Source organism: Neofelis nebulosa, chromosome 2 (assembly GCF_028018385.1).
Source record: "Neofelis nebulosa isolate mNeoNeb1 chromosome 2, mNeoNeb1.pri, whole genome shotgun sequence".
In the NCBI taxonomy this organism is placed as follows: domain Eukaryota; kingdom Metazoa; phylum Chordata; class Mammalia; order Carnivora; family Felidae; genus Neofelis; species Neofelis nebulosa.
In genome coordinates this window covers 47254716-47280864 of record NC_080783.1, presented here as the reverse complement: position 1 = coordinate 47280864, position 26149 = coordinate 47254716, and the positions used below count along the sequence as shown (strand labels likewise).

Below are 26149 nucleotides of genomic sequence, written 5' to 3'. Positions count from 1 at the left end.
ACAAGTGTTCTATGTTCGCGGAGAGTGAAGAAAATTAATGAGTGTGAGAAAAGACCTAGTAAAGAATATTCTTTTCAGGATCATTTATATTATGTATAGTTTATTTATGTATTTATTTTTATTTTTATTTTGTAATTGATCACTCGTCTATGATGAGCATTATGAACATGTAAAATATGTCCACATGGTCTTATTTTAAAATGCCTTCCTTGAGTTTATTCTGTGTCTGTGCAGTACCAATTATTTTTAGAGAAAAACTGCTCACCCATGCAAATATACACTTTTTTTTTCATAACAGAATTTGAATAACTCAGCTACCATCATGGGAAAAATAAAATAAAATGTTTTCCTTAGCTGGGCTGTTTTGCCCCTTTCTGCTGAATGCACTTATATTTGGGTCCGTTGGTTAAGACATATATATAAACACAAAATTTCATAGTTTTCAAATTATGGCCAAAATACTAGGAAGGTTTGCTTAGACAGAAAATAACAAATGTTTGTAAAGAGTAAGTTGGAATGAAGGAAAACAAACACTAAAGAAGGCTTTTAAAAATGACAATTCGTAATAGAAGAGCCAAAAGATAAGCTAAGGGACATAAAATGCACAGCATTTATATTATGACTATTGGGATTCGTAATATTCACATGTGCAAAGATTAAAAATAAATAAAATGGGGGCGCCTGGGTGGCGCAGTCGGTTAAGCATCCGACTTCAGCCAGGTCACGATCTCGCGGTCCGTGAGTTCGAGCCCCGCGTCAGGCTCTGGGCTGATGGCTCGGAGCCTGGAGCCTGTTTCCGATTCTGTGTCTCCCTCTCTCTCTGCCCCTCCCCCGTTCATGCTCTGTCTCTCTCTGTCCCAAAAATAAATAAAAAATGTTGAAAAAAAAATTAAAAAAAAAATAAAAATAAATAAAATGGAATGCTAACTAATTAGCTGAAAGTAATTTAAACTTTCTTTGTGTGCACTTAAGCTTCCTTTTTTCCTCTATGATTGTGTGTATCTCTGTTCCTTTCAGAATTCCCTCCTTTCTGATGACTGCTCCTACCTCAATCTCATTTGAAAGTTAAGGACGTAAAAATGAGCTGCCTGCATCTATTCTCTTCTAAAGATGTAGCTATTTTGAGTCTAGTAGCAAAAACAAACAAAAAGAACAGCTTCTTATTCTCTTACTCTATGATAAAGAGAGATACTGCATTTCTTCCTTTAGAACACAAATAAAGCCATATGATGGGTAAAAGTTGGAAATAATAGAATGAACTCCTATTATAAATAAAATATTTAATATAAAAACCAAACAAATACTTAAGAGGATGCATGAAATCATTTCAGTACAGAGACATAAAGCTTATTTTGAGTGTTTTACAAAATCGTCTAAATAATATGGGCAACATAGATAATCCACCCTATAGAATTCAAGCCAAATACTTTGTTTTATGAACCCTGATATCCAGTTTAGCTGTCCATATTGTTGTCTTAAACTGAACCACTGCAAAATAAATTCACTTCGTGTTGTGTAAATATGTCCAACTATCTGTAATATTAGCCTATAGCTATTGCTTTAGGTTCTTCCATTTCTTCCTCCAGGTTCTGTGCAACTTAAATGCAGACAGATGCTGTCCCACACATGCTTTCTATCAAGGCCTAGTGGTAAAAATGCTCAAATGTTTCTAGTGCTGCATATTGTTTTTCTCTAAACATATTCATTAACACATGTAAGTACATCAGTACAAATAAAATCAATTGGTAAATGAAAACCAAAATACATCCTTGGTAAACACATTGGTTTCTTTAAATAAAACTCTAAAAATATTCAGGTATTTTTTTTCAAATGCAACCAATTTCACCTACTGTAAATTTTAAAATGTGCTTCTTTTACTCAAAATATTAAAACAATTGTTTTATACACTTGGAGAATGTTTCACAAAACACTCTTTGTTTTAATGTTATAGTATCCCTTCCTATCCTAGCATAGCCATAGAATACAAAATGTGGTTTGTGGGTTTGGATTGTTTCCATTTCATATTCTTATATATGATTATTTTAGAGTATATTTTTTAATGTTTATTTATTTATTTTGAGAGAGACGGGGAGAGAGAGAGAGAGAGAGAGAGAGCGAGCTCAAGCAGGGGAGAGGCAGAGAGATGGGGGGAGAGGGAGAATCCCAAGCAGACTCTACAGTGTTAGCGATGAGACTGACAAGAGGCTTGATCTCACTAACCATGATTTCATGACCTGAGCCAAAATCGAGTTGGACGCTTAATTGACTGAGCCAGCCAGGCGCCCCAGAATCTATTTCAACGTGCAATTTGACAATCAGAGTGTTAGAGGCAGTTGATGTAAGTGTGTCAACAAATCATCATACCTCGTGTGTAATCTAACTATGCCTCTCAGTTCTCTTTTGGAACAATTAGAAGCGGGTCGTATCAAGTCAGTACACATATTTCAGAGTGGGTTTTGAAACCTGGCCTGAGAATGAATCTGGACTGTATTACCTACTGATATTATGATTTAGGGCAAGTTATTTAAAAACTCTAATCCCTGGTTTCTGCATCTGTAATATAGGGATAACAATGCTTCATAAGATTGAATGAAAGGTGGAGTGAGATAAATCATGTCTAGTGTTTTTAGCATAATATCTCACCCATGTTAAGTTAGCTATTTTTTTAACACAGTTGTCATATGGCTGATTTTATTCAAGTTCTCCAATGTTGGTTTTCTCTCACAAACAATAAAATAGCATCAAGTTTTAGTAACCTAAAACTGCCCATGTTTTAAGTAATACAATGAAACAAAAATTGCCATCTTTTTGTTACAAAGCAAAAGGATTTAGCATTAGAAAGATAATTTACATGTGATGAAGAGCAGGAGACCAAGCAACCTGAATTATCTTCCTAGGCATTTCATCCTTCCCAGAGTTGCCTCCAAATGACTGCTTTCATTATCATACAGGCCCCAAGTATTATGCTGTCCCATATTCAAAGTTCTGCCACACTATGAACAAAATATGTTGCCTTTGCTTCCCATTTGGTTTTGACCTAAGATAGAAATTTCCAAACTACTTTCACTCAATACTAATCCTGAGCAAAACTAGTAAGGGAAAGAGGAAATATAAACAATATAAGAATAGCCCAGTCTAAAAAGTACTGCTTTCTTATGCTAGTGTATCTAATTTAATTTCTTAATGCTCAGCTCTTTTCCCAAGACAACATTAACCATGTATCTGAGAGGAAAGTCCAGGCTAATCTGAACATAGCTAAGAAACAGGCAGAAATCGATACATGTATTACAAGGGAAAGTCGGCGCACCTGGGTGACTCTGTTGGTTAAGCGTCCAACTTTGGCTCAGGTCATGATCTCATGGTTTGTGAGTTCGAGCCCCGCATCGAGCTTTGCACACTAACAGTGTGGAGCCTGCTTGGGATTCACTGTCTCTTTCTCTCTCTCTGCCCTCCCCCCACTCTGTCTCTCTCTCAAAATAAATAAATAAACTTTAAAAAAAAAAAAAAAGGAAAATCAGTGTGGTTATTTTTTGTCTACTGAAGGGAACCTTGAGTTGATGGATTCACCTGGATAGGTATGACACAAAATACACATAACCTCTATCAATAGATCTCTTTGGAGGCGGCTTCTAATCCATTTAATCAGATTAGGAAGAGTACAAGAGTGTTTCAACCAAAGTGCTCAATGAAAGTCCTTCTGGAGGGAAATGGTTGCTCTTCTCTATCATGCTTCCTTCTCCTTTGCCCCTGCCTTTCAAGGTTGCTCAGTTAAGATAACATATGAATATGGGCTGCCTAAGGAACAGATGTGCACATTTTGTGTGGCCAGAAGGCTTTCTCATGTGTGAGCTGCCCCATGCAAGAGTTCCTCCTGCTCTTCTAACGGGCAGGAAACCAAGAGAAGAAACAGGCTTTCTGAATGACTGTGATTCTTACACTCCCCCAAAAGACCCTTTTAGAGATAAAATTTGCAATAATGGCAGCCACCATTTATTGAGCTTTTAGAATAGACACAGAGGTAAGTACTTCACACTCATTATATGATGTAATAACCCTCTGAAATATCATTATCCTTTAATAAAATTGAAGTAAGTTGCTCCAGGTCACAATCCTATTAAGTGATCTGTTGAATTTAAATTTTGAATTTTGAGAAAATAATAAAACTTCTGTCTCTTTCAGTATTCATTTAATCACTTATAACTATTTATTGATGTATAAGTAATATGTTGTGTAATATTTTTGGTATTGAAGAAACAGTTGTGAATAATACAGATGTCACTCAGGTGGAGGGTAAATTCACACATAAATTACATCACGTAATTCCTGGTAGTGTTATATCCTTCTTAGAAATTAAAATAGGATTAAGAAATAGATAAAGACTGGGGCAGAGTCAGGGGAGACACAGGATAGAAATGAAACAGGAGAAGAATATGGGAGAAAAGCATTCCAAGGAGATTAAGAAGTTACTCTGAGTCAAAGTTCAAAAAAAAAAAAAATTGAGCTTAGAGTTTTTAAGGGGCACAAAGGACGGGTGAAAAAAGGCATAAGGCAAGACTCCACATTGTTTTTTTTCTATTCTAAGGTGAAGAAAATTAAAGAGTATAATTTACTAAATGATTTTTGATTCTGAAGCTCATACTCTTTTGTGTTACATTTCAGTGTTCTATTAGCAAATGTTAGCAGCATACTGTTCAGTCATTTTTGGGTTTTGTTTTCCCTAACTACTAAAAAGATGCTATACTTTAAAGAGTTTACTTTGGCTTTCTTCTAATCTATAGTCATATCCATGGGTCCAGTCTAGGAAAATAACTCTGCCTGCAAGAGTGGAAAACCAAATTGCAAAAAATATTATCAGTTTGGGGTTCTCTATCTCAAATCATTATTTATGTTCTCTATCTCAAATTATTAACTTTTAACCCGTTCAAATGACTGTATCAAGCAGTGAATCATTCGTTTTCTTAAAATGATTTGTCATTCTATTTCCATGAAAATTTGTGATGCCTAAATAGTGCTTGTTTCAACTTACACAAGCAAAATCGATTAAATATACCTATAAAGAAGTTACATATTTATTAGAAATAATAACAGAAATATGTGATGTTTAACATTCAGTTATAACTCAAGTAATAAGTTTGCTGTTTTCAATAAGTCCAAATTATTTAATTCAGTTAATTTACTTTAATTTCTATACCTGGGACTCTTCTCCATAAACCAGTAATAGCAATTATGTCATAGTGTAACTGGTTTTTGTTAGAGTAAATTTATTACTTCTTGTACTACTGTCTCCTTACTCAACTCTGATACTCTAATGTGGAAATGCAATGCTTTTATTATTTAATTACAATGGGCATACTTAAAAAACTTTCCAACCAAGACTCACATTACTGAGTAGGAATGTTTTCACTTCTCACTGTGTTTAGTTTGAGGGAGATGGATTTCAGCACATTGATTGAAATTCACTAATTTGGAAATAGACTGCATGTGACCTAATGAAATGTTACTTGAAATACTGCGGTTAATTAACCATTATTCAATGTTAAGCTGAAGGACACCTGGGAAACATGCAGCAGAATAAAATATGTCTCAGAACCATAGTGCCTAACAAACTTACATTGAATGAAATGTACCAAAAAGTTGAGAGAGCAAGGATGATTCTGGATAGGCACTGAGAAGTATGTTACTCAGGGACCACTTGATGACTGTTTCCGAACTCAGTCATTGTCAAACCTCTGACGGGGCAGGTTTGCCAGATTTTAAACAACTTATGTAAGTGAAAAGTTCTAATTTGCCAAGACAAATACATCAGGCTATGGTTTGTAGAGTAAGACTCTTTCTTCTCTATGTTCCTATGTAGAATTTCTTTAAATAGTTAGCTTTGTTTAAAACTGACTTGAAGATGGAATCATGAACAGTTTTCAGGAGAAAGTTTATAACTTAAAGAAGAAAATGATACTGTAGTTTCAAGAGATATATGAAGAGACTGGAAGTGAGATAAGTGTTCACAATATTGATTGAATATATTCAGATATGATCTAAGGAAAAAAAGGTGAGATCTGGATCACTTATCCTGAAGAACATAAATATAAGCATTAAAGGATTATTTTATTAAGAAAGCTTTAGCCTATCGACTGGATAGATTTTTTACTGCATTTTATTTAGGACCTTATCTCAACTACCTAGAAATGACATCATTGTCTATAGGGTTGCAAATGTGCAACTTGGCTTTGGAATTACTTGGAATCAATGTCTGAAATGTCAGCAAAATTAAGATGTCAAAAAAAAAAAAAAAGTACCACTTTTTCCCCCCTACAAGTCAGTGTTATATATGCTCTTTTATGTGCAAGAAGACAGAGCCCTTTATCTGGGTAAGAGCAAGATTTGCTATGCTCTCAAATTTTAAACATTAATTAAAATATAATTTATAACTAATTCTGGTAAAGTTTATTTATTTATTTTATCTAAAGGGTTGTGCTTTGTTTTTCCAAGGATCATTATGAGTAAGAGTCATTACCTCTCAGGGCTTGGCAAATCCCAAAGCTCTGTCTCTCTCTTCCCCTCCCTTTCGGTTCCCTTTCTTTTTATCTCTCACTCTCTTTCCTTTAATTGGCTCTAATATAAAACTGAAGTATATTTGGTAAATAGTGTTTCGTGTTCTCTGTTTCTAATTTAAAGCATGCCTGAGTGGTAGACTTTTTCTTTTCTTTCTGTAAATAAAAAATAACAAACAGAACCCTAAGTTGACTTTTTATTTGGTTCTTGGTTTTTATTAGGATGGGCCAGTATCTCTGAATTAACAAACAGAAAAAAAAAATGTCACCTCTACCAAAGACTAAGCAGAAATGACTGTAGCAGGAGGAACTGAGTTAAGAAGCAGAAAAGAGATATTGATAGCTTTTTCATAACAATGATATATGTGAAACATCAACTCCTATAGGATGTTTCCAGGTTGGTGGTAAGAAAGCTAAATTTCCAGTGCTCTTGACTATTTGAACATGCTTAATTAACCATTCAATTCAGTATTTTCTGAGGTGGTTTTGACCTTTCTTCAACCCACTTACAAAGTATCCTATATTGTTTTACACAGATTCTTCTACTGATTAGAATTTTAAGGAATTTTAATTTCTTTGTCGATGGAGACAAAGAAGGCCAGACAAACTCAAGGGACTTGTTGAAGGTCACAGATAAGTCATGGGAAAGTCAGTCTTAGAAATAAGCTTCCAAGTCAGTTCATGCCTTTCATTTCTCAAAAATGTATTAAGTGCCTACTATGAGCAAGGTCTTGTGCTAATCCCTGGAATGGGTTTTAAAAAACGCAGAGATGATTTGTGCTCTCACAGGACTAACTTCAGGATATTCTTTCCACTACTTGTTGCTCAGTGGATAGTTGTTTTTGACGGATAGTGGCTTTTACTGTTTTGAGGAATATATAGTAGAAGTGTCTTAAAATAAAAGTCTAGACATTCTTTAATATGGTTTCAAGTACTGAGTAAGCTAGATGGTATCTTGTAGGCATAAAGAGTTTACTTATTTTTGACTAACTTAAGTTTTTCTAATATGATTATACTAATATTTTACTTATAAAATTTTTCACTCGTTTACTTATTTTTCTACATGAACATAACAATTTCTTTATAAGTGTCATACATACAAAACTAAAAATTGTGTCCTTCGATTTTGTTTTTAAAGTGCCCATATTGTTATAATAGGCCTATCAGGGCTAAAAATTTATATAAAAATCTTTTAATGGACTAATAAGAAAGAGTGATAACTATGCCAATAATAGTGTTTCCAAATTAGACACTCCACTTAGCACTGAACATATACTATGTCAGTCCTTATACCAAACCTGTGATATAGATACCTATAGAGTTTGCATTTTAAAGATATGAAATGGAGGATTACAGAAATGAAAGAACTTGCTGCATTGCAGGTGAGTGACAAAGGTGGGTTCTGAGACTAAAGGTGCCTGTTTAGAGAACATACTCTTACACACTGTTGTGTAAGGAAGGATGTCTAGATATATGAAAAAGTATGTAGAATGCTACACCTGGGTCTTACTTGAAGGGGGGTTTTCACGTTTTATCTAAAGCCTAAGAATGTATAATTAAAAAAGAAAAATTAATTTGTACTTTTGCTTCATTTTGTTTAAACTCTCCATTTTTAAAAGGTGATTAAAGTCAAATAAAATTACTAAGCCAAGTAGAAAGAACACAAATTGGGAGGAAGTCTGGATAACTTAATTAACTACTTAAAACCAGCTAACCTCTTCACTGATTGTTTACAGTTTTTACCTGTGGAAATTTTACCCATCATTTAACACTTATTTCAGTGTTAAAGTGAGATTATCGACTCAGGAATCTTCTGATTCTATGAGTCAGAATGAGTCTTTCCTTCCTCTGTCTTCCCATAGCTCTTTGTACCTCCACAGTAGCTTTTTTTTTTTTTTTTCTTTTTCCACTTTGGATTACTATCAGATAGGGATAATGTTATGGGGCACCTGCATGGCTTGGTTGATTAAGTGACCAACTCTTTTGTTGTTTAACATTTTTAGAAGTTTATTTAATTATTTTTGAGGGAGACAGAGCAGGGAGAGGCAGAGAGAGGAGAGAGAGAGAAACCCAAGCAGGCTCCATGGTGTCAGCACAGAGCCCAATATGGGGCTAGATCTCATGAATCATGAGATTATGGCCTGAGCTGAAATCAAGAATTGGATGCTTAACCAAGTCACTCAGGTGCCCCAGGCAACCAACTTTTGATTTGGGCTCAGGTCTTGATCTCACGGTTGTGAGGTCAAGCCCTGTGTCAGGCTCCTTGAGGGTGTGGAGCCTGCTTGAGATTCTCTCTCTCCCTCTCTCTCTGCCCCTCCCCCACTTGCATGTATGCTCTCTCAAAAAAAATTTTTTTTTAATTTGTTGAAAGAATAGAATAGATAAGGGTAATATTAGATGACTATATAGTTCAGTCTCTATGCCTACATGTTGGATACAGTCCAATGACACAGTTAGTACCTCTTTCTTACCATTTATTGAGAGATTGCTACAGGCCAGGTACCATGTAAGGTTTCTTTGCCCAGTATTTTAAACATTATGACTCATTACAAAAACAAACAAACAAACAAACAAACAAACAAACAAACAAAACCCCTGATGCTTACTGAAAAGCAGAACCAGGCTCAATCCATACTATTAGTAAGTGCTGATGGCAAGATTTGAATATATCCCATATTTGTAATTACTGTATTACACTATCCATTAAAACTAACATAAACCTGAAATCAAGTACACATTTCTCATTTTCACACACCATTTAATATCTTTTTTAGTTCATTATAGAGAATGAACAGTTAATTGCAGTTTTTAAATAAACTTTTAGCATAAGCAATGTAATTGAAAATCTTAATTTTTCTTTAATGTAAAAGCCAACAACCAAATTCTGTGTACTGTCAAGACACTCATTGGCTTTGACAAGGTTTTGTCTATGTAGCATGCTATATATCATTCATAAAAGAGTGACATTTTTAGCAAATAAGAGATACATGGATTTATTGCTTACAGTGCTCTTGATTAAAAAATCTGCTTTCTTTCTAAAAAAAAATAAGGCCTATTTACATTGTAATATGAGGACAATATTTGGGGCAACAAAAAATTTCTGGCTTCTCTTTTAAAATGAAGTATGAATCTACAGATTGTATCTTTAAAGCTAAAGTACTTAGCATATATATACATAATTCCAGCTTAAAAAAATGTTTTTCCATAGAGAAAATAAACTCTGAAGTTTTAAGTTTTAAGACTTCAAGTAAAAATGAAAATTACTCGTGAGTATTGGTTGAATAGTGTTTGCATTAAAAAAAAATTTTTTAATGTTTATTTATTTTTGAGAGAGAGAGAGAGAGAGAGAGAGAGAGAGAGAGAGAGAGACAGAGCATGAGCAGGGGAGGGGCAGAGAGAGAGGGAGACACAGAATCTGAAGCAGGTTCCAGGCTCTGAGCTGTCAGCACAGAGCCCGACGCTGGGCTCAAACTCATGAACCGTGAGATCATGACCTGAGCCAAAGTCGGCCACTTAACGCCTCCAATAGTGTTTGCATTTTTAAATAAAACATACCTAAATATAGGGACGCCTGGGTAGCTCAGTCGGTTACGCATGGGACTTCGGCTCAGGTCATGATCTCACATCTGGGAGTTGAGCCCCGCGTCGGGCTCTGTGCTAACAGCTCAGAGCCTGGAGCCTGCTTTGGATTCTGTGTCTCCTCCTCTCTCTGCCCCTCGCATGCTCATGCTCTGTCTCTATCTCTCAATAATAAATAAAGGTTAAAGATAATTTTCTTTTGAGAACCTAAATATAGATATAAAAATATTAAACCAGATTTTCTTTCAATTCCTAATCAATAATAAAGTTTTTCTGTATAGATTGCTTTTAGTTTGCAAAATACTTTCACAAACGCTAACTTTCCTGACACTGAAATTATGTATTTTGATTTTAAAAGTATTAATTTTTTAATTCTAATCCTCTTTAGTAAGTTACTCCTCATTCATAGACTTGGATTTGGAAGTAGCATTACAGATCATTAGGTCTAACCAAGTATGGGAATACCCCATTTCAAAATTCTGATTAGACTGACATCTAATTTCTGTCTGAGTGACAGGAAGGTCAATAGGTCAATTGGGGTTCATTATATTTTGTTTAGCTGTTAGAATTTTTTTTATAAATTGAGTCAAAATTTTTTTTGTTATTATATAAACTCTATTCCTAATTACAGTAATTGATATTCTTGAAGTCATCTATTGTGCCCCCTATGTTTTGTCTTTTTCTGGCTTACCATTTTTGATATGTTGACTCCCTGATCAGTGAACATTATTTTCTTCAATTGCTTTACTATCCTAATAAGCCAATTCTTGTAACACCCTCTTTCCTTTACAAAGTCAGTTCATAATGGACAGAGTAAATGACTGCTCTGATTAGAGATTTAGCATTGGATACTTTTCATTTATTGGGATAATTTGGCTTGTAGCATTGTTTTCACTTGGCAGTCCCACTGCTTCCTCATTAATTCACAGCAAGCATTTGGTCAACTAAATCATAGACTCACAAAAGCTTTGTCAATTTTGCATTCGACTTTATGGAATTAGTGTAGGAGTTTAGTTACATCCTTGCTAAATTCAAATTTGTTTGGGACCATAAGACTTGGTATTCTAGGAGACCATTGTTCTCTTTTTGACTACAGATTTTGGCATGCTGTATAATTGTTATTCTTCTTAACTTCATGTCATTCAGAAATTTAATGTGCTTGAATATTTTGGCTTATTATAAGCAAAATTAAAAAAAAAGATCATTTAATCTGAAGGATCTCTGTTGTATTAGTTTTAAATCTACAGAGACAGGTGGTCTCCTAAATGGTAATTAAAAATTTACTCCACATGCGCTGTAGCTAGTCACAGTTTTAGAAATACTACAATAAGGAATTCAGGAAAATTTCACTGAGGAATTGATGTTCAAGTTCTGATCTGAAAGATGAATAAATTTAATTAGGCTGGGGTGGAAAGATAGGCAAGATATTCAACTATAGGATCAATTAATGATTTTGATTTCATATAAATTACAGCAGAAAGTTTAAGCTTTTTAAAGCAAAGGATGACAAAATCATATCTGTATTTGATCTAAGCTTTGAAAATATTCTGGCTTGCATTGTTTAGAATTCAATGAAGGTGGTAAAGGGGAACTTCCTGAGGCTAGTTAAGACAAGGTTGGTGGTGGTGGCAGCAGAGATAAACTAACTGGATCCATTGGAGGGCTGTTAGGAGGTGAAATCCAGAGTATGAGGAAGAATGATTAGGAAGAAAGTTGAGAAGGTGCCACAGATTGCCCCTAACTCACCTAGATTGCTGGTGGTGGTAATCTTGAAGATGGGTCACTCTGGGAGAAAAACTGCTTTGAGTTAGGAGGAGGTATGTATTATGAATTTTTTTCAAGCATATTGATATTCAGATACTTTTGAGATGATGTATTTGAAGAGCCATAAAAAGATATATACTCTTTGACCAAAAAAATCCCAAGTCTCTGGGAATGTAGCCTAAAAAAATAGTGCCAAATATGGGAAAAGTTATGGCTGAAAATGTCTGTTACAGTGTTTTTAATTAATAGGAAAAATTGGAAGTAATGTTACTATTTAAAACATGGGGAAATTTAATAAACTTTTGTCAGCTTACACAATGGAATATTATTTAGCCAAGTAAATAACTAAATAATAAACTGAAGAGTTTTAAAAACTCTTTAGGGATATGGAAAGAATTATATAATGCTAAATTATAAAAATAGTTAAAATACTTTGCAATTAAAACTGTAAAAACAAATTAATATGAAATAAAACTACAAAAACCTAAGAAATTGCTCAATAGGATATTAAAATTACAGGTTTATATATTCTTTTCTTTATTTAAGAATTAGTAAAAAAAAAAAGAATTAGTAACATGCTTAATTTTTTTTTATTTTTTAAAAAATGCAAATTTAAGTGCAAATCTTGTTTCTCAAGATTATAGTTTGTTTTTTTTCAACTTTTTTTTTTTTATTTTTTTATTTTTGGGACAGAGAGAGACAGAGCATGAACGGGGGAGGGTCAGAGAGAGAGGGAGACACAGAATCGGAAACAGGCTCCAGGCTCCGAGCCATCAGCCCAGAGCCTGACGCGGGGCTCAAACTCACGGACCGCGAGATCATGACCTGGCTGAAGTCGGACGCTTCAGCCACCCAGGCGCCCCTATAGTTTGTTTTAAGAATACATATTTTGGGGGTCCCTGGGTGGCTCAGTCCCACCACTTCAGCTCAGATCATGATCTCATGGTTCATGAGTTCAAGCCCTGCATGGGGCTCTCTGCTATCAGTGCAAAGTCTGCTTCAGATCCTCTATCCTGCTCTCTCAGCCTGTTCTCCCTCTCTCTGTCTCAACATCAATAAACTTTAATAAAAAAATTAAAAATTCATATTTTTAAGTTTATTTATTTTTGAGAGAGAGAAAGAGTGCATGCACTTATGTGAGGACCAGAAGGAGAGGGAAAGAGAGAATCCCAAGCAGGCCCCATGCTCAGCACAGAGCCAACATGGGGCTCCAACTCACAAATGGCGAGATCAAGACCTGAGAAGAAATCAAGAGTAGGACTCTTCACTGACTGAGCCACCAGAGCACCTCAAGTTTGTTTTTAATTAAGGAATGAATTCTTTTTCCTAAGGTTAAAAATATTTAACAGTCATACCTTTTTTCCCCAAGATTTGTAAAACAGTCTTAAACAGCTCTTATGATTCCTATTTTATGCCTTCAGGATAGAGGCTGACCTCCTTTATATTCAGTCATAATTGTTAAGTTTTATGTTAAAAAAAAAGAAACTTGGCTAATATTAGTTACTTTTTAAAAATTTTTTAAAGTTTATTTATTTTTGAGAGGCAGAGACAGCCTGAGTAGGGGAGAGCAGAGATGGAGAGAGAAAATTCCAAGCACACTCTATGAGGTCAGCACAGAGCGTGATGTGGAGCTTGAACTCATGAAACCATGAGGTCATAACCTGAGCTGAAACCAAGAGTCAGAGGCATAACCAACTGAGCCACCCAGGTGGCCCTAGTTACATTAAAAGTTTTTTTAATGCTTATTTATTTTTGAGAGAGAGAGAGAGAGAGAGAGAGAGAGAGAGAGATTGCAAGTGGGGGAGGGGCAGAGAGAAAGAAGGAGACACAGAATCCGAAGCAGGCTCCAGGCTCTGAGCTGTCAGCACAGAGCCCCATGTGGGCTCAAAATCACGAACTGCGAGATCATGACCTGAGCCGAAGTTGGGCACTTAAGAGTCCACGGAGCCACCCAGGCGCCCCACCACTAGTTATATTTAAATTAATCCTTTCCATGTGTTGGTATGTTATGGTGTGGAGGATACGTAATTTTCGTGAACTAAAAATCTGAGTTCTAGGAGTACTGCATAAACTTAACAGCAATTAGCCATATCATTTAGTTCCAAGAGCCAAGACAGTCAGATTTTAAAATGTAGTATTTTTAAATTGTAAAGATTTGCCTTTAGAATTAGAAAGGATATGAACTATATTTTTGTGAAACTATTTAGTCATTTTATTATACTAAATGAGAATTTGAAATTTTAATTTTATTTTGTGTGTGTTTTTTTTTTACATTTATTTATTTTTGAGAAACAAAATGAGACAAAGCGTGCATGGGAGAGGGGCAGAGAGAGGAGACACAGAATCTGAAGCAGGCTCTGGGCTCTGAGCAAGTGGTGAGCACACAGCCTGATGTGGGGCTTGAACCCATGAACTGTGAGATCATGACCTGTGCCAAAGTTGGACGCTCAACCGACTGAGGCACCCAGGCACCCCTATTTTGTGTTTTAAATTCACTAAATATTAACCAAGATTTATTACCATATTTTACCAGTAAGTTTGTTAGCATCAGCAACATTGCTTCACTTTGTCAATTAGCATAAATTATATATCACTATGGACCAGAGGACTGTAAAAATTATCACTTTGGAAAATGGTTTATTTTCTATTTTTAGAAGAGATATTTTTAATCTATTCTACAATCATAACAAAGTTTTTCCTACTCCAAAGATAGTATTCATTTAAAAAATCTTGTGTAAGCTAAGAGTATATATGAGTAAAGACATGAAGTTTTAATAAGCTGTATGTAAGCATCTGATATGACATAACTAATTACAAATGCATTGAGAACTGGCAGTTGGTTTTCTCAAAAACCTTTTGGTAACTTGTTGCAAAATATAGTATAGTAAATATAATTCTTTAAGAAGTGTTTTCCATATTTTAGGATAAAAATTCCTTTCAACTGACTTTTAATTAATGCTTAATTAGCTTTATTCAGAGTGGAGTTTTTTAAAGTCAGTTTCTAATTGTGCCTAGATGATGTTATAAATTAAAAGTGCCATTAAAAAGTTTCCATGTGGATACCTCAAAGTAACTAATCTTGAAGATTTTAAAAAGGCGCAGGTTGGGGCTCCTGGGTGGCTCAGTTGGTTAAGCCTCTGACTTTGGCTCAGGTCATGATCTCATGGTTTGTGAGTTCGAGCCCCGCATCGGGCTCTGTGCTGACAGCTCAGAGCCTGGGGCCTGCTTCGGATTCTGTGTCTCGCTCTCTCTCTGCCCCTCCCCTGCTCACGCTCTGTCTCTCTCTGTCTCAAAAAATAAAAAAACACTAAAAAAAAAAAATTAAAAAAAAAAAAAGGCGCAGTTTTCCAAAAATACCAGTACAGTTCTGATGCAGTCTCTACATCCTGTGATTTTGAACCCATGAGAGACAATGGTTGGTTGGTTTGTATATTCTTCGATGCACTCTGAATATTCGATGGACTGTGGGCCAAAAGCTGGTGCTCTGTTACATCCAGGGGCTTGATAATTTCCAGATTTGGATTATTGTGGTATGCTACTACTCTAGCTGATTTTGAAGCTGCTAATGCTCCAAGACAATTGTTGGAGGAGAAAGAGGAAGATAATGACAATGGTGATAAAGCTACCATGAAATACAGCTACTCACTCTCCATACTGCATTCTATAATTACTGGTGGTGATCAAGTTATAAAAACCATTTTAACGCATAAAATACTGCATGCAAATTTTGATATTTACTTTCCTATCAATTAAAAAAAATCATTTGTTGATTGTCTAAATCAAGAAATTGGAGTTGACTCTCCTTCCCCAAAAAAGAAGTAAATTTCAAGTAAAATTCAAACTGCAATCTACCTATATAATAAACCTATATAACCGAACCTATATAATAAACCTATATAACCGAACCATAATATATTTAGGTTATTATTATTATTAGATAATATGTATTATTCCCATTGCCACATTCCCATTGGTTTCTGTAATGTAGCATGTATACTGACACTAACATTGACCTAGAAGTTGAAAATTCAGTTAATAAGCTCTATAATATTTGATAGTTTCCAAAACAAATACAGATACATTTACATATTGATTTTGGCTCTCTTCTTTCCACATGACTTCATACTTAGGCTTCAGATATTTCATCAATCTCTGCTCTATACATTTTATGAAGTCAAGGTAAGATCAATATATTTCAGATTATTCTAAATGTTCAATTTATTTTAAACATTATAAATCATCTATTCCTATATTTTATCAGCACATGACATAAACATGCACAAGGCACTGCATTCACCAAAGACAATTGATAAATTAAAAAATATTTTACATGTACTTACTTGAAATAAAAGAATATGCCAAGTGAGATAAGCAGTGATGCAATAGATAATCCATGTCCAATTATAGTCAGGTAAAACAAATTCAGTGCAGTCTACAATTGGTATGAATAAAAAAACAATTAAGATTCCTATCAATACTATAATCCCACATGTGTATAAGCTCAAATCAATAGAACAAGTTATATTTCTAAAAATATGTGTTCTACTCGCATTGCCATTTAGCTTACAAACCAATAGATACTTAAATACATCTGGAAAAAAGAGTATCTGTGCAGATTTATCAAGTGACATCAACGTTTATAAATTGTATGTCCTCTTAATGTAGAAAATTAGAAATCATATATTAAACCTAGGAAGGAATAATTTTATTGATCTAGGTTTTGTAATACTTGAAAGTAGCATTTTATGTTTTGAAGGACATTGACAGTTTTTACTCTATCGCTTTGTGAATGTTAAATGCTATTAATTATTTTTATTTATTTTAGATAAGGCTTTCTTTCCTACTGGGTTTTTCTTTTTCCTTTAACAAATTTGAAGCCCCAAGACTAATCTCAATATAGCAATTATAGGAGCCTCTAATCTATACAAATATGTTTTTTCACATGGTTTCACTCTTCCTCTTTGTTTTTTTATTTTTCTGTATTCTATTTGTAACTTACCATTTTATTGTATATTTTTATACTTCTCTTTAAAATCTTCTCTGAATAAGCAAAGAACACATGATTTATAAGTATAGTGATAGTTGACATTTATCAAATGCTTACTATATACCCATGAGTTTTCTAAGAATTTTCCTTGTATTAAGTCAATCCTTATGAAAACCTTGAGGCTAGGTTTATTGTTATCTTCATTTTATATACAAGGAAACTGAGGCAGAGAGAGGTTATAAGCTTGCCTGAGGTCATATGGCTGGTAAAGAATAGGAACAAGAAATCAGGACTCCGTTCCAATCACTGACAAACTGCCTGTATATTCACACCTGTGCAAATGTATTCAGGCACTTTCTATCAAAGCTTAATTGTTGTGACAAACTGTGACTAACCTTGACTTTAATGTATTGTGTTAAAAGTGGGAATGTGAGTAACCTAGCAGCCAGTCAGAAGGACAGCCTTCTGTTGAGGGACAGATAGAGCTGTGTACACCCTTTTGGACTTACTTTGTTTACTTGAGCACAATTCCTGAACTTAGTTCTAGAAATTCCAATACCAATGAATATGTTCCCTTTTCTTTCCCTTTTAAAATATGTTTTCTTTGGGAAATTTGAAACTCCAATACCAACACATTGACTTGTAAATACACTATTACCTAGCAGGATTGCTTCCTTTGTGTAATGACGGAATGAATAATTATTTCCACAAAGATTTTTCTCCATTGTTTATAAAAAGGCTTTACAACACAATGGAACACTAGCTAAATTTTCTCCAATACCCTATCAGTAACTAACTTTGTAAGTAGATCATGTAAATAACATTTCAGTTCATAATTATTCCATACCTTCACTTTCTCGTGTGTGTTAAGATTACACTGGGTATAATTTGTCCATGTCCTGTTGCTCTCAGGATGTCTAAACCAGTTTCCATCTTGGTCACAGATCTTTGTAACTTTTTCTTTAATTAAAAAGAAAAGAAGAAAACATTAATACGATTAATTTAGAGTTTATTTAATGTCAAGTGGATCTGTATATAAATCTCTGTTTCTACCTGACGGATCAAAGTCCTGAAAGTAATCAGGGCAGTGCTGCATTGATTCGGTTCCTGCGGCAACATCATTCCAGCATAACCACCCATCCCAGGTTCTGTTACAGTAAATGCCTTAAGAGAAGAATAAAAATCAGTGATTAATAATCCCTTTAGTTATACATGAAGACATAAGTCTTACTGGTGGGCTAATACTGACATGAAATACATACTACCAACTGCAAATGAAGACCATATAAAATCCATAGCTGGTAAGTTTTTCATCAAGTCATTATTGGGTTTATTGCCAAATTAAATTTAGAAATATCCATAAAAGTGTACTGAAAAGTTTAGATTTAATTCCAGTTCTCAAAGGTGGCTATTCACTCAATAAATCAAGTGGTCTTTGATGGCTGTCCTTAACCATAAGGTGGTAGTTACTTAGTGTCCCTATACTTAAAACTTTTTAAAAGTATGAGAAATTGGAAAATGTGTGTTCTTAGGGCAAGGTTTTAGTATTTTCTGAGATAAACAAATGAACACTCTAACACTTCCTATTTCACAGTATTGACCCTAACAGATATTCAGGACCCTCTACCAAATTGTAGCTCTTACTTCCCTTCCTTTCCATTTCAAATGGAGTAGAATGTAAACATTCTCATATTTTCCTTTTAGTAAACTGAAGAGAAAGATCCTCTTATGTGAACAAATATAAGTTTTTTTTTAAAAAGGGATGGAGAAATAAAATGACCAATAGTCCAATGTTATAACAGTCTATAATTAAAGAAAATAATTTTTCACCTAGCCGGGCAAGTACTCATAGATAGAAGCCCAAATGTTTCATGAGATGTTTATTATTTTTTAACGGATTTGTGCCACAATCTCAGACTCAATCTAATCTTCATCGAGGTAGAAAAAAAATTCTACTGGCCTGAAAGTGTAAGTAATTCTATTAAATTATTAAGTAAGTAATTCTATTAAATTCTATTAAAAAATAACTCATTTCATCTCTGTTTTTTTCTCCTGTGGTTTTCACTTATTTAAATAGTCTAAATTCATATATTACTAAATAAAATGCATTTTGTGGCCTAACAGAGAAGAATTCCCTGATAGAAAGCATCTCAAACAGATCCTATCACCTGTCCAAAAGATCCCATCTAATTAATGATAACACTGGCAGTATGATAGATTACATGGGGCAGAATTTTTCACATGTGTTGTATGGCATTTGAGTGAGACAGGAGTAGGTATTCCATTAAAAGAGTTTCTGTGGTCAAAAGATTTGGGAAGCATAAAGTTGAAATGAAGACAGTTCTTTCTTGCAAGACTTGCTAGAGTATTTAAAATTACAAAGTGCATTATGAAGCTCCAAGAGGAGGATTTATTACATGGTGATTCTAAAATTATTGTATCACAAACTTATTTTATTATGAAACACTCATAAAGATATTCCTGTTGTTCAACAATGAGATTTGAAGACTACTTTTACATATATCTACACGATTTGGAAGGGGTTAATTCAATAATTTGAAAATTGAAACTTGGAGTTTAATGGAATAAAGTGATAAGTCAGATAAGTTAACAGAATTTGTATGCAGTTTGTGTACTGGATAATTTAACCCCTAGTGACATAATATCAGATAGTTTGTCAGTGTCTGGTATATATCCAAGATATTTTTAACTGAATAAATATCTCATTAAAAAAAGTTTGGATAGATCTATCTAAATACTTCTCCAAAGATTATCAAATTATATTGTTCCATTAGATTTTTCATTAAGAATTGTTCATTACAATTCTAAAAGTTCTAAAAGTTGACCAATGTGGGAAAATCACTTTTTTCTCTTTCTCACAAGCAAGTTCATTTTGTCAGTTACAAATACTAATAATAACGTACTGTCAATATTTCATTTATATAAGAAACATTATATATTATACCATCAAATATTTTTCCAAAAATGTAAAGATCTTTGTATCCACTGATAATTTAGAAATATCTAAAGTCTAGGGGCGCCTGGATGGCTCAGTCAGTGCGTCTGACTTCAGCTCAGGTCATGATCTCACGGTTGACGAGTTCTAGCCCCGAATCAGGGTCTGTGCTGACAGCTGAGAGCCTGGAGCCTGCTTTGGATTCTGCCTCCCTCTCTCTTTGCCCCTCCCCCGCTCATGCTCTGTCTCCCTCTGTCTCAAAAGTAAATATAAACATTAAAAAAATAAAAAAAAGAAATATCTAAAGTCTTTACATTTTGCTATGTTTCATTGTGAGTTTCACGTTTTACATTTTGAAGATATACCTGTGCCAGATAAAAATACAGGGCCTGCTTTTGGTCTTGATTTTTTATTTTGTTTTTGCTAAATCTAGCAACTCTAATTGTGCTACTCATCTTTGTATCTTCAGAATCCAGGCAAATATCTGGCACTTAGCAGGACTTCAATAATGTTACAAAAATATCTAAAGAATATCTTAATAGAAACAGAAGCACTTAGACCAAATGTATTATACAAAGCACGCATTATGCAAAAAAATTATTATGCAAGCTCCTATCAAGCAGCTTGTGAAAGAGAAATACAAATTACGTAAACTGAAGATCAAGTCACTGATTTAATTAAAGACACACATTTGATATTTTAAATATCTTTGTACCATAAAAAACATTACTAAAAATATTCCTGTTGCACATAGTTTGAATTAGAATTTTTTAAAAAGGAGCAAGATAAATTATGTCATAAATTTCTTCATAAGTTAGAATGCATATGTAACAGGAAAGCTAACTAACCCATTTTTAACAATGGACCTAAGAAACCCATAAATGATATAATGGAGTAGTTTTCTTTTAAAAGGGTATCAAAGGCATTTAAAACTAAATAGTCATGTTTACCTTCTGTTTGTTGAATAGGGTCTTGCATAATTTTTTGGTAACATTCATACTGAGCTGTCATGATTTTATTTCTAGTATAGACACCGATCTCAGTTAAGTCATCAATGTTCTCTTCTGATTCTGCTATGTCAAGAATCTAAGGGATTTAAAAAAAATAAGAATTGTGAGAATGTCTGTCAGAGGCAGTCTGTCACAGTGGAAGAAGAGTAGCTGCAGTGATATGCTACATGGTTAACTGGTTCTGGGGGGAAAATCCCTGATTTGAACTGTTTGCTAATTTTCATGGTTTAAATGTCCCCACCATGTTTAATTTCAAGTGACCTCAAGTAGCTGTAAATGGCAGCTCTGGGAAACAGGCTATAGTCGGTTCTCAGAAGCCTATAGGATCTGGCTCTAGGATGTGAGCTCTGGAATACAGACAGAGTTGTATTGAAAATCCACCTCTACTTTTTCACCTGCTCTGTGAATATGGGCAAGATATTTAAGTCCCTAAGGCTCTGCTTTCTTATTGTAAAATGGAATAAAAAAAATTTTAATGGGATAAAATAGTATCAAGATAACAGAGGGGAATGGGGCGCCTGGGTGGCTCAGTCAGTTAAACACTGACTCTCAATTTGGACTGAGGTCAAGATCTCATGGGTTCATGAGTTTGAGCCCCTCTATGGGCTCTGTACGGACAACATGGAGCCTGCTTGGGATTCTCTCCCTCTCTTTCTCTGCCCTTCCTCTGCTCTGACACATGCATTCTCTCTTTCTCAAAATAAACTTAAAAAAAAATAACGGGAAGTATTTGACACATGGTAAATATTCAAAACTGTTGGCCATTTTTATTATCAGATTTTGATCATCAAAATATTGAGAAGTTCATTTATGTCATTGGTAAATAGAATTTTTACTGTATGTACATCAATAAACGTTTTGGACAAGATATATATTTAAGATCTTCCAGTTTAGTAGTACTATTTTAAGCTTCACTTCCATTTTAATATCTGCATGAGTTTTTGTTACTGTTTTGCAATATGAAGCCTGTATAACCTCCCTCAACCTTACTTCTTCTTCACTTTTGCATTATTTCCTTTAATTATCATTCATAAGCATTAATTTTCTACTCTTATTTTGTTCCCTTACACTTGATTCTCTGTTCTCTAGCCCGAATTCATATTTACCAAAGTCTAAGTAGTTATATTCCCTCAGTGTGTGGTACCACTCAAGCCTCACTATCACCTGAGCACCATTTAACATTTATTCTCTCGTTCTTTGATTAGTTTTAATTTCCTAATAAAGATTTGTGCAGCATTTGTGCTGCACAAGCAATAAATGTAAATTTACAGCATTAAGAAAATTAGTATTTTTCTCCTGTTCTCAGGAAGTTTATAGAATTGCATAAAATCAATATCATTTTTATTCTTAAAAACACAGCTTTGCACTATCTGAATGAATTCAAGAAAAATGGTCACAATTCCTTAAATTACAGTAATCAGATTGGTAATCTGATACAGAATTACCTGCAGGCAACTAGAGTTGGCCTGTGCAGTTCATTGGCACGCTCAGTGCAGGGAGGGAGCTGAAGAAACAGGAGTCCTGCTTCTTGAATTCTAGGCTATTTACCTAAGATAACATCTAAGAAGTGTAGGATTTGGACTGCTCCTAGACTGGAGAATGTTTTCAAATACAAATGCTGATAGGAATGTAGGCTTGTTCCCCCCCCCCCCATTTAAATGTTCTATATTTTTCTTGAGTTTCTTTGTTTAAATCCTCTTTTGGGGTTTGCTTGAAAACACCACAGGAAATTTATGTGCTGGCACAGAATCAGACGAGATTACATCTGTCGGTTTCTAATATATATAGTGAGATAAGAGTACAGTCCCTGTTTTAATGTGGGAGAGAGAAAAATGTGAACAAAATATTTCTGTAAATAAACATCCAATTGTGTGTGTAAGGAATATGGCCCTTCCGGTAGGGCAATAGGTTTGTAGTCATCCTTAGTCTACCCTCCACCTCCAGTCTCACCTTCCCCGCAGCCGCATGCAAGGGCACACATGAGTGCTCACACTCACATATACAACTGCCCCAAATTTAGCATCAAAGCCCATCAGAAAACAGGCACTTCATACTCATTTGAATGAATGGATAAGGAAATTGATTGAAAACAGTGCATGGTTGGGGTGCCTGGGTGACTCAGTCGGTTAAGCATCTGACCTCAGCTCAGGTCATGATCTCACTGTTGGTGGGTTTGAGCCCCATGTTGGGCTCAGAGCCTAGAGCCTGCTTCCTATTCTGTGTCCCCCTCTCACTCTGCCCCTCCCCCACTCATGCTCGTGCTCTCTCTCTCTCTCTCTCTCTCACTCAAAAATAAAACATTAAAAAATTAAAACATAAAACAGTGCATGGTTTCAGTTAATGTAAATCAATCAGTTGGCAGAATGGGAGAAAAACCAACAGGTTGGAATCTACTTTTAAACAGATCTAACACATACTCAACAGGTCTGGTTGAAAGTATTTTATTTAATATATATGACTGTAGTATAGAGCCATTTCATTTTTCTTTCAAACTCTGATGATTACCTTCCTCTGGTATCTTTTACATTTTTATTATGGACCTTCCTCACTTTAACATCCCACTCCCACCTCACTGCCCAACCATCCTATAGTGCCTCCTAGCGAATTAAAGCCTAAAAGGATACACTAAAAGAAAATAAAGTATTGCTCTGTTGATTAAAAATGTACTTAATTTATGCATCAAATAACTGTATGTCATTTTGTTGTTATTAATGTTTATTAATTACAGGTTTATTGGAAGTCAAAATAAATAATCATAAATAGAGAGATATATTAGAGGTATTTATCCTTACCATAAAAAAAGGCAAGATAAACAGAAAATACAGGATACATTTTTTCTCCATCATTGAAGCCAAAATTAAATATGCTGTACAATATAAATCAAACTGCAAATAAAAATGAAAGAAATATAATTAATCAATATTTATAAAATAAATTTATATGGTACTCAGTGGTAATTTTTTAAAACCATATAATAAGTAATTTAAGTAATTAGAAAACATCTTACTTTCTTTGCTTTTACCAAAATTGGAATAAAATAATTAAAGTATCAAGACAAAGAATTTCACAAGAGCATAAAGGCACAAATTTTGATAGAATATTTTACCATAAAGCTCACTTTTATCTCCTATATATATTAACCTCATTTTTAATTTTCTGACTCTTCAATAATTTAAGGGGAAAAACTTTCCTCAGGCCAATTTCTTGAGAATCAACAACCATACATCACAAAAATGGCCTTATAATTTAATAGAAATTATTTTTCCTTTAACTGGGAACTAAAATATTCCCTAAATTATCTATATTAAAATAAGGTTACAGGAAATGGACAATACTACATAAAGTATTTCTGTGAAATTTTTCTAATGGTAGATACAATCCTGAGCTGATGAAAATGGCCTCTAAAACAACACCCCCTAACATCTTAATTCTTAAAGACAAACATTGCTGGGATTGCTTACTCACTGTAAGGTCCATGAGCAACCTACTTTGACAGTGCTTTTATGAGATAAAAATTATCATGATATAGTCATAATACAATGTTTATTTAAGTGAATGTATCTGAAGTATTTATCAACAGAGATTTAAAAAATCCAATCAATAGATATTTGCCAGAAAGCTATGAATTAATATTTAATTTTGTTAAGAACCTTGTCATGATTTTTATTATAGGTCCAATGGTAAAGTAAGAATTATAAAAAGTTTTTCCACATATTAAATTATTATTTTTATAATCACATGCAACAAAAGCACCAATTTCTAGCAACTTGAATCTGTGTCATTGCTTGCCCTTACCAATGACTCACGTAGACAGCTTTTCTTTTTAATTGTAGTAATCTTCCAAATAACGTTTCTCTTCTATCAGATATACTGGGTTTTTATTATTAGTTGATCTTCTTAAAAAAATAACTAAAAAATGAGGAGGCATTATATTAATTTTAGATATTTTAAAAAAATGTTGTAACAAGGAAAAAAATGAATAAAAGTTTTGTCAATATAGTAATTAATGAGTTGATATTTTAGTTTTTATTACATTTTACCATGAGAAAATCTAATTTTCCAATACTTACATACACAATTGTCTCCAGACTCAAATCACATTTTCCCCCGGATCATATTTGATGTTGTCTTGAAGAATTTCTTAAATCCAGGGGTCATGACCTGAAATATTGATCGATGTAGTAATTTAATATTATTTTAATGAGTCTGCATAATTTCCATGAGAAATAGAAATTTTCAAAGAAAATACCTCTATTATAATGATATTTGTATTAAGCTATTCTTATTTTTTAAAATCTCTTTTGCTTACAATATATTTGAGTTTTGTCACAAATATTTGCTGTTTTCCATTATATGGAGAAACTTACATTAATTTCCATTCATCTAGGATGGTTAAGATACTAAACTTTTAAATTAAACCACAGTTTAATTTTCCTTTGAATAACTTTCTTTATCTAATAACTTCGTGGAATGTGTTATTAGTCTTAGTTACATATATCCATTTCCCTTGCTCGTATGTTTTTTTTCAAAGCCAGAAACCATATCTGATTGATCCGTGTATCTTTGGTTAATTTATATTTCCTGTAAATGAATGAAAAAAATAAGCCAATAAACTACTTTAGGATTTTAAACTTGCAATCAAGGAAACTAATCATAACTATTAATTAACTGCTATTTCTTCTATTAGAAGGCTTTAGATAGTGTTGGAATCCATACTGACAATGAAAATCAGAAAAAAAAATGTTGCTCTATCAGCATTTTTACTTTCTTATGAAAGAATGTTCCCAAAACTATTTATCTGTCAAGTTTTGTGGTTGTTGAGATACTGAATAAACAGTAATTTACTGCTTTGTAAGTCTTTATAAAGGTTAAGCCAAATTTAAAACATTGGTAGCTTACATTTCTCTGTAGTAAATATATATAAAACAGAAATATACAAATAAGAATGTAAAGAAATATTATTCTATTTGTAAATCAAGATTTTTATGAAATAATGCTTTCATTACTTATACATGAGTTAGGATTAAATGAACTATAAAATGCACATAAGCTGGAAAATGGAAGGGGAAAGAGCTTCAAAAACACATTTGGAATTTTGCCAAACCCAATATATGTGAAAAAACTTTTACACAACATGAGCAGTTATTTTTGTTGCTTATCTAATAGGCTTCAGAATCAGAGTTCTAAAGAGTATTTGAGTGAAATTCCTTTTAGGGTTCACTAGATAATTCTGGCACCGATAATTAAAGATTTTATTCAATTCACGAAATATTTACCAATGCAAATCATTCCACTTTTATAGTTT

The 26149-nt window shown here is 33.7% G+C and overlaps 1 protein-coding gene across 2 annotated transcripts in view; it reads right to left on the bottom strand.

The window, feature by feature from the left end:
- Window positions 1–26149, bottom strand: part of CALCRL (calcitonin receptor like receptor) — a 104906-nt gene that overhangs the window by 21592 nt on the left and 57165 nt on the right. For both annotated transcript variants that reach the window (XM_058711845.1, XM_058711852.1), the window contains 7 exons: window positions 24915–25005; window positions 24640–24753; window positions 23637–23729; window positions 20785–20920; window positions 17932–18042; window positions 17726–17838; window positions 16232–16323 (listed from right to left, as the gene is read on the bottom strand). In XM_058711845.1, the coding sequence (XP_058567828.1) occupies window positions 16232–16323; window positions 17726–17838; window positions 17932–18042; window positions 20785–20920; window positions 23637–23690 (506 nt within the window). In that variant the 5' untranslated portion in view covers window positions 23691–23729; window positions 24640–24753; window positions 24915–25005. The remainder of the gene's footprint in view (window positions 1–16231; window positions 16324–17725; window positions 17839–17931; window positions 18043–20784; window positions 20921–23636; window positions 23730–24639; window positions 24754–24914; window positions 25006–26149) is intronic.